Source organism: Helianthus annuus, chromosome 5 (genome assembly GCF_002127325.2).
Source record: "Helianthus annuus cultivar XRQ/B chromosome 5, HanXRQr2.0-SUNRISE, whole genome shotgun sequence".
Taxonomy (NCBI): domain Eukaryota; kingdom Viridiplantae; phylum Streptophyta; class Magnoliopsida; order Asterales; family Asteraceae; genus Helianthus; species Helianthus annuus.
Genome location: NC_035437.2, coordinates 754,035 through 763,280, shown reverse-complemented (window position 1 = coordinate 763,280; position 9,246 = coordinate 754,035). Strand labels below are relative to the sequence as shown.

General features: G+C 35.2%; 1 protein-coding gene across 2 annotated transcripts; it reads left to right on the top strand.

The window, feature by feature from the left end:
• Nucleotides 1-299: 299 nt before the first annotated feature.
• LOC110939594 (probable disease resistance protein At4g33300) lies at nt 300-7,534 on the top strand. Of its 2 annotated transcripts, XM_022181157.2 has the most exons (7): nt 300-516; nt 2,581-2,657; nt 3,568-4,446; nt 4,808-5,208; nt 5,302-5,657; nt 5,759-5,964; nt 6,563-7,534. In XM_022181157.2, the coding sequence occupies exons 3-7, from the start codon at nt 3,756-3,758 to the stop codon at nt 7,393-7,395; spliced, it is 2,487 nt and encodes an 828-aa protein (XP_022036849.1). In that variant the 5' UTR covers nt 300-516; nt 2,581-2,657; nt 3,568-3,755; the 3' UTR covers nt 7,396-7,534. The 2 variants fall into 2 exon arrangements, with proteins under 2 accessions (XP_022036849.1, XP_022036850.1); XM_022181158.2 differs by lacking the exon at nt 2,581-2,657.
• Nucleotides 7,535-9,246: the final 1,712 nt, after the last annotated feature.

Here is a 9,246-nt window from a genome sequence, read left to right as displayed (position 1 = left end):
TATTCAACCATGCAATGCATATATTTTTTAAAACATTATTTTTTATTATTAATCATATAACATTACATTTATATTATTCATGTCAATCTAGCATATAAACGTCTTCGTCTTTGTTTTGCATTTACAAGAAATATTTATTATATAGTTTAAATTATTCAACCCGTGTAACACACGGGGGACTAACCTAGTTTCATTATATTTGTTTTCTTGTTTCCTTCTAGCCTTAATTTCCCTTTAATTATAGAGATGTATAATTGTATTTTTAAAATGCCAGAAGCCATACCTACACATCATACCCCTTACACCAAATAAGTCAAAGAAAAAAAAAACTCTGATTGGTTGGATTCACACTCAATCGAAAATCACCCACCATCCTTTATATCCATCATTTCATCTTTCAAGAAACCATACATCCTATATTTTCTATTTAAAATATATCCAAGAAGCTTACATCAAGGATTCAAGTTACGGATCAAGTTCTTATTCTCTTTTCACATCAATCCTTGCTTGCTTCTTGTAAGTATTTTCTTAGAAAAATCTGTTATTTTATTTTTCTATTTTATCTTGTGTAAGATCACCCAAAATGATGTTCCATGTATTAAAGTTCTTAGATTTTATAAACGGGTGATTTTTGTTTGATATTTTCATGTAAATAATAGTTATGAACTGAGTTTTTTTTTTTTTTTTTCTAAAAGGATGTAGTTGAAAAACTTATTTATCAAAATGGGTGATTTAGAAACTATTTACAAAATGGGTGAAATCTTATTTATTTATTTTTAGTTAATAATCACATAAATTTCTATGTTCACCCATTTGACTGTCTACCTACCCGCTTCCCCGCTGTAACTCCGGCGAGTTTTCCGGCAACCACCACAGACCGACATTTGGTCATGATTCTGATGAGTTTTTTGCTATTACAAATTCGATTTATTGGTTGAATAAATGGAGCAACTGGATTGAAGATGGGATTCATGCCCATCTTGCTTAAAGTTCTTGAATTTGATGATAAAATAAATACTTAAATATTTCTTACTGAATTTGAATTAATAACCACCACATCATCTTCCCTAATTACCAGCCTACATCACTAGAAAGATTCACATGAACACTTAAATAATATTGATTTGTCTCATGATTAGCAAGGTCCATTTGTGAATTAGTAACAGCAGCCATATAAGAGTCCTTCACAGTTGCCTAGTTGGTACCGGTCATGTTCTCCGCCGAGAGCCGGATGGACGCTCGGTCAGTGAAATACGCTGGCACTTAACGTTTCAAGGAGATGCTAACGGCAAATGCGGAATCCGTTAAAATGAATAATGGATGATTTTTAATTGATATCAATCATACGATATAGCATGAAATTATAATCTCAAGAATTGTGATCCTAGATGAGAAAATTATGATGGAAGAAACACTAACTGTTTCATGGATAATCGATTCTTATTGATAGTGGTTTAGATTCATTTTGTGGTGACCGGAAAGTGGTCGCCAGAGTTCAAGCGGAGGAGGTGGGTGGATAGACACTTAATCAGGGTAGATGGAGAATTTATTTAATAAAGTTTTTAAAAATAAAAGAAAATATAAGATTTCACCCATTTTGGTAAATACTTTCTAAAACACCTATTTTGGTAAATAAGTTTATCAACTACACCCTTTTGGAAAAAAAACTCGTTATGAACTTAAGAAAAATCTTGGTTTCATTATTGTTATAAATTCTATAGTCGTTGATTTTAACTTGTTACATATTTGTATGGATATTAGTTATAAATTCTATAGTTGTTGATTTTAACTTGTTACATATTTGTATGGATATTATGTCATAATTTCACTAAAAATTCTACTAAAAGTTAACTAGTTTGGTTTTAGTAACTTATGAGGCTCGTGGCCATATGCTTATATTTTTGTTAAATATAAGTTTACATAACTATAGATATGCTTCTCTTGATACATATGAGTTTTTTTTATACATCTTCGGACTTCTTGTTAACTAAACTTCTTAGTTATTTTGCAAGTAATGGAGTTCATGTATAGATAATTTTAGATACAAGTTTATTTCACATGCACAAGGATTTTTCCCAATTACTTTATATATATATAATATGTACATATTTTAAGTAGCAATTATGTAAAAATATAATTAAGTTATTTTTTACATAAACAAGTGTTATACTTTAGACAACACAAATGTATGTAAGTTGTGGATGTCTTTTGTGAAGAAATATGATCTAGTCGATTTCACGTATGCAAAAGTTATGATACATATATATAATTGGGAGATCTTTCTGTAAAAATAACCAAGTATAGTTTTACATATTTATGTGGGTCAAATTATACGAATTTATGTACACCTATGAGTATTGAAAATATATATATATAAATGGATATATTTTTACGTAAAAATTAGCATGTTAGACCAAAACCCGACAAAAACTGATATATATTTTTATCGGTAGTTTCATACACGTATACTTACCATTACACCACTTTTAGTTTTTCAAGTTGAAAATATGACTTGATTAATATGACCAACTGATATGTTATAATCTCTACGTAGACCTCATAATGCTCTTGGTTTTCTAGGGCCCAATTAGGTCGGTTCAAGCATACACGTACCTTGCTAGTTGCTACTTTCTTTGCTACACTGGGTTGGTTATCAGGTGAGTTCATAACCCTACTTTTTAGGGTTTTTACATTTTTATAAATGTTTTCGGGGTGGAAAGACATGCAAGTTTTGCAAAGACACACAATGTTTTTATAAACGATATCACATATTTATAAACCATTTCACAACAGTATTTCAGCGAATTCAAATGGTTTACGAAAAGATCATGCTAAACATACCGGTTTTTACAACAATACAAGGTTTTCGAAACATGCATGAGTTTTACGACAGGGGAAAGGCCCAAGGACACATACATTACATGTTACTTTGGTATGGTTAAGCTACGGAATGAATTAGTAGGTCACGTGCGAATAGGTTGATACTTAAAGAACCATTAATCTTGTTTAAGACCAAAGAACAAAGGGGGTAGATCTATCGGGTAGAGGGCGAGCCCCACTCATGGGTCCTTGTGTGGCCACATGGAGTTTTCTTTGTTACCCTCACCGGGTGGACCGGTACTAAATCACTTACGGGTTGGTGGCTTCCTTTATCGGCACACATATTAATGTCCTAGCTACACATTAATGATCAACATGTTCATTGACGCTTTACATACCGGACTTTGGTACTTAAACTTTCAAATGTTTTTAAGATTCATTTGACCAAACTCTTAACACATGGATTTACGAACTTGGTAACGTTTTTCACTTATGTATAAGCAGGAGGACGGGTTGGTCCTGCCTACAAAGACTATTTGGGCTCGATCCATTCTCACTCGTGCAATGCATAAAGACTCTCGTGGGCTAGACTCACAATTTTCATATAACATGCCGAGAAAAATGATCTTTCTATATTTTCTCAACAACTTTTAAACCGGTGAACAAAAAGATTTGTTTAAAATCTTTTTCAAAACAAATTATGAACTCGCTCAATTTTATGTTGTTTTTTCGCATGTTCTTTCTCAGGTTGCATTTTCAAAACTATGGAACGACCGGAATAGGAGGACCCATGGGAATTCAAGTACTTAGCGGGCGTTCGCATTCTAGAAGTCTTAGCTTATTTGCTTCCGCTGTGCGATGAAGATACCAGTCCAGTCACGCCAGCTCTGATATTTCGGGGTGTGACACATTCTCTCCAAACTCCGCCGGTAAAAATGGCGGTGACGGACTTCTTCGCCGGAGAAATCGCCACCGAGCTACTCAAAATGCTACTAAGCATAACACGCAAAGCTTGTTTCTGCAAACCAAGCGCCGAACAACTAATCCTCACAATCAACGAACTCCTACCGATCATAACTGAAATCAAATACTCCGGCGTCGAATTAACCGCCGTCCGGCAGCACCAGCTCGACTCAATCTCCCGCGCTCTCAACGAAGGCCACGAACTCGCGGGAAAAGTCCTCAATTCTAGCCGCTGGAACGTCTACAAAAACCTCCAGTTATCGAGAAAAATGGAGAAATTAGAGAAGAAGATATCCAGATTTGTTCAAGGTCCGCTTCAGGCTCACGTGCTCGCTGATGTGCATCATGTGCGGTTTGAAACTAGCGAACGGTTTGATCGGCTTGACGGCTCAAATCGCCGGCTTGAACAGCGGCTTGAGTCGATGTTGATCGGCGGTGGCGGTGGTGGTGGCGGAGAGTGGTGGTTGGAGGAGGTGGTGAAGGTCGATGAAGTAGAGATGTTTGAAGGTGAATTGGTGAAGGTGGGGATGGAATTGGGGAAGAGGAAACTGAAGGATATGGTTGTTGATAGAGATGATTTGGCTGTTGTTGGAATTAATGGGATTGGTGGAAGTGGTAAAACTACACTTGCTCGTGAAGTTTGTAGAGATGATGATGTTAGAAGTATGTTGATTTTGTCCCTTTTATGTTGCGTGTTAAGTGTTAGATGAAATGTCTCTGTGGTGTTATCTGTTTTGTGTTGCCTGTTAAGTGTTTGATGAAATGTCTGTGTGTGTTTTAGGTTAGTTTAATCACAGAATTTTGTTACAAGTATGTTAAGTTTGAACTGTTTTTATTGCGTGTTAAGTGTTCGATGAAATGTTTGTGTGTGTTTTAGGTTAGTTTAATCACATAATTTAGTTAGAACTATGTTAATTTTGTATCTTTTGTATTGCGTGTTAAGTGTTTGATGAAATGTCTGTGTGGTGTGAGTGTTTTATGTTTGCGTATTAAGTGTTTGATGAAATGTCTAAATGTGTTTCAGGTTACTATAATCACAGAATTTTGTTCCTGACGGTATCGCAGTCTCCAAACGTGGAGCAATTAAGGCAGAAGATTTGGGGGTTTCTGTCAGAAACCAAGTTTAACGGCTTCTCCGACATAGTCCCACAATGGACACCTGGATACAATAGTTGGAACACAGCGACACCCATCCTTGTTGTGTTGGATGATGTTTGGTCACTTTCAGTTCTCGAACGGCTTATCTTCAAAGTTCCGGGTTGCAAAACCCTTGTCGTTTCGCGTATTAAGTTTCCGCCTTCGGTTATGAACGCAACTTATGAGGTGGAGTTGCTCATGGCAGAAGATGCAGTCTCACTTTTCTGTCACACTGTTTTCGGAAGAACATCAATTCCTCCTGATAAAGATGAAGATTTAATCAAACAGGTAATGATCGTTTCTTATTTGTTATATAAACGATAAGTTTATTAAATTGTAATCGAATAAGTTAACCGATTCATGGGTTGAAATGTTGAATAGGTTGTGGAGAAATGTAAAGGGCTTCCGTTGGCCCTTAAAGTGATCGGAGCGTCACTTCGAGACCGGCCCGAAAAGTACTGGTTAGGAGCCAAGAATCGACTATCGCGAGCCCAACCGATAGACGACTCACACGAAAGTGAATTACTTAATCGAATGAGACTTAGTATCGATTACCTTTCTGAAAAGGTGAGAGATTGTTTTCTGGATTTGGGTTCTTTTCCAGAAGACAAAAAGATTCCTTTAGATGTTCTCGTCAACGTATGGACTGAGCTTCATGACATCGATGAAGAAGAAGCTTTCGCCATTCTTCTTGAACTCTCGACCAAGAATCTCGTCACACTTGTGAATGATTCAAGGTAATGTATACTTGTATAGTGTATATGTGATATCTCGGTTTCGCAACACGATGTGTTAAAAACTTAAAATATTAATTGATCTTTATGTTAAAATGTTTTAGGGCTGGGGATAAGTACGGTAGCTACTGTGATATCTCGGTTTCACAACACGATGTGTTACGAGACCTTGCTATTCATATGAGCAATGTCGGAAGTGTAAATCAGCGAAAGCGTTTGGTTATGGCCCGGAGAGAAAACGGGGTGCCCAAAGAATGGGAGAGAGATACCGAAAAGCCGTTTCTCGCAAGAATCGTTTCCGTTCATACAGGTAATATTTCCAAACTTAATCTAAATAACAAGTGTATGTGCTTAGGGTTTCAAACGAACTGAACCTACACAAACAAGACCTTGTTCATGTTTATTTGTTAACAAATATATGTATTCACGAATTGTTCATGAACACTCTCGTTTGTTAAGGAAATGAATGTGTTCGTGTTCGTTTGTTATTTTTAGTTATTTTTAGGCAATGAACGTTGATGAACACAAATAAATACAAACTAATGTTCATGAATACAAATGGAAACAAAGGAACACAAACAAGCATTCATGAACATATATATAATACATCGGCACTTATTAAATATTTTACTTGTCAGAAATTTGAAGTATTTAAATAAAATATGCACACTAATGAACTATCGAACATAAACAAACACGTTCACGAACATAAATGAATGAATGCGGCCTCTGCTCATGTTCGTTTGTTTAATAAACGAACAAACACAAATGAACTTCCCGCCGAATGGTGAATTGTTCCCTGAACGTTTGGTTCGTTTGCAGCCCTAATTGTGCTCATATTGTATTTTAGTAGCGGGTTCTCATGGTTACCTAAGAAAATGCTCATAGGAAATTCTTTAATGTTGTAGGTGAAATGAGAGAAATGGATTGGTTGCAAATGGAATTTCCGAAAGCCGAAGTCTTGATATTGAATTTTGATTCAACCGATTACTCTCTGCCTCCGTTTATAGCGAACATGCCTAAACTTAAAGCGTTAGTGTTAATAAACTACAGTACCAAAACCGCAGAGCTTCATAACCTATCGGTCTTGGGTACTTTAACGAATTTAAGAAGTCTTTGGTTTGAAAAGGTTACCGTTCCTCAACTATCCAAAAAGACTATATTACCTCTCGAAAATCTCCGTAAAATCTCATTACTACTTTGTAAGATAAACCTCCAAGACGAATCCGAACGAGACCTCTCTCGTTTATTTCCTCGCCTCACAGAGCTCACAATGGATCACTGTATTGAAATGACGATCTTACCCTCGAGTATCTGCCAAGTGAAAACGCTAAAGAGCTTAAGTATCACCAACTGTGAAAGTCTTGAAGAACTCCCATTTGATTTCGGTAAGCTGATATTTTTACAAATCTTGAGACTGAACGCGTGTCCGAAGCTGAAAACGCTTCCCGTTGGGATAAAGAATCTGGTATGGCTAGAACATATTGATATTTCTCAGTGTGTTAATCTTCATTGTCTTAATGAGGAAATTGGGGATTGTTTGAGTTTAAAAGAAATCGATATGCACGAATGCCAGCAAATAAGACGGTTGCCGAAATCCGTAATGGGTTTGCGATCGTTGAGACGCGTTGTATGCGATGAAGAGGTTTCATGGCAGTGGAAAGAATTAGAGTCAGAGTTACCTGGTTTGTTTGTTCAAGTTGCGGAACAACGCTTTGATCTAGACTGGCTTACAGAGTAAATAAACTTATTTTTTTCATTTTTAACTTTTTGTAGATATTAACTAGATAAATAGATGAAGTTAATATAGAAATAAAGTTGGTTATTGGTCCATTTTGGGTTAAGTAGAAATAAATCTAATTGAGCCATTAGTTTTTATATCTATATATATATATATTTAAATAATAAATATATCTGTAATTAATTTGTTATTTTCTTAGCCATTTGTTTGAAGAAATACTTTAGTCTATATTGGAATGTGAAATGAAGAAAAACGCGTTACTTGAGTCAATGTTTGACCAGAAGTGTGATAGCAACTCAATAAAAGATGAGCGATAATGGATGCCAAAATTCGTGAGGCCCATTGCTAATTGACAAATGAAAACAACCTATGGTCTTTTTTGTTTTATTTTTCGAAAACGTTGTTCTACCTTCTCATTTGGGTTGATACTTTAATCATAACTAGGGTTGATGTGACACGAAACTAAAATAAAATTGCGTGATTTTCGGTTTGGTTTAAACAGCTCTTGATTAGTTTCGGGTTAAAATTGTGAATACATTAAACGGAACGGTCTCTTGTAAGTTTGTGTGTTGGCCCGATACATTGTTAAAACTTAAAAATTTAGTACGGTGAAGTATTTTATGTTAAACTTTAAAGTTAAGCATTTACAATCGATTTCTCATCTCAATCCCTGTAATTTAGCTGTAAATTTCTTTGTCTCCTCATCTCAATCCCTGTAATTTAGCTGTAAATTTCTTTGTCTTCATAATACTGGTACATGTTATTCTCTATTTCTATTTACTTAAACAGTATTTTATTTGGAAAGATTGGTGTACTTTTTGTTTGTAATGTTGTTTTTGTTCGTGTTAACATGTATTAACAGGTAATTTTCGTGTATAACAGTCGAATAGTCGTGTTAACAGGTATTAACAGATAATTTTCATGTATATCGTGTCGTGTTCGTGTTTGAAAAAAAGGACACGATAAGTTATCGTGTCGTGTTCGTATATGAGATTTCGTGTATCGTGTCGTGTCGTGTCTTATTGTGTACGAGTATACACGATATGCCAGCCCTAGTCTTGGAAAGATTGGTGTACTTTTGGTTTGCAATGTTGTTTTGGCCCAAACTCTTTGCTAGTGTAATGAAAGTTGCCATTTGCCCGAAAAAAAAAACCTTAACCTTTCCCCCATATTATAGGGATTGGGTTTACATAAAGAATATAACATGAGTGCCCTTAAAAAAGTAATAAGTGTTACATAATGTGTTAAAAGGGCTTGTAGCTTAGCAAGATCAAATGAACTTTCCAAGTGGTTTGACGTATTTCTCCATTTTGCCAAAACCATTTAAAATATAACGTTATGAGTGGTTAGTATTTTTTATTTTTTTTGTATATAAAACCTAATTTATTCCTTTGTTTATAGCTTGGGATGGTATGTAGCCAAACTTTGTGTTTTAGTGTGGCGTGGATTCAACGACGTTTGAAATATGAGTGATAATGGAACATGAACTTTGACCATATACATTGAATATGGAGGATTTCGAAAAGGATGTCATCCAAAAGCAAAGGTCACTACGTTTCATCCAAATTATCTTCCTTTATATATCAAATAAAACATTAAAGGGGCATAAAAATCTTGAATGAGTGATAATGGAACATGAACTTTGACCATATACATTGAATATGGAGGATTTCGAAGAGGATGTCATCCAAAAGCAAAGGTCACTACGTTTCATCCAAATTATCTTCCTTTATATATCATAAAAAAAATTAAAGGGGCATAAAAATCTTGAAATTTTGTTTGATAATGAAGGAGCAAAACCTATCCAACAACTTATAATTATGGTTATTTAAGCCTGGTAATCATATCTCA

What these genes read in the sequence shown, in the direction of transcription:
- LOC110939594 (XM_022181158.2), top strand. Translation starts at nt 3,756, where the DNA reads ATGGCGGTGACGGACTTCTTCGCCGGAGAAATCGCCACCGAGCTACTC. An exon ending in ACACTTGTGAATGATTCAAG is followed by an intron (nt 5,658 to 5,758) that starts GTAATGTATACT and finishes AAAATGTTTTAG; the next exon opens with GGCTGGGGATAAGTACGGTA. An exon ending in AATCGTTTCCGTTCATACAG is followed by an intron (nt 5,965 to 6,562) that starts GTAATATTTCCA and finishes TTAATGTTGTAG; the next exon opens with GTGAAATGAGAGAAATGGAT.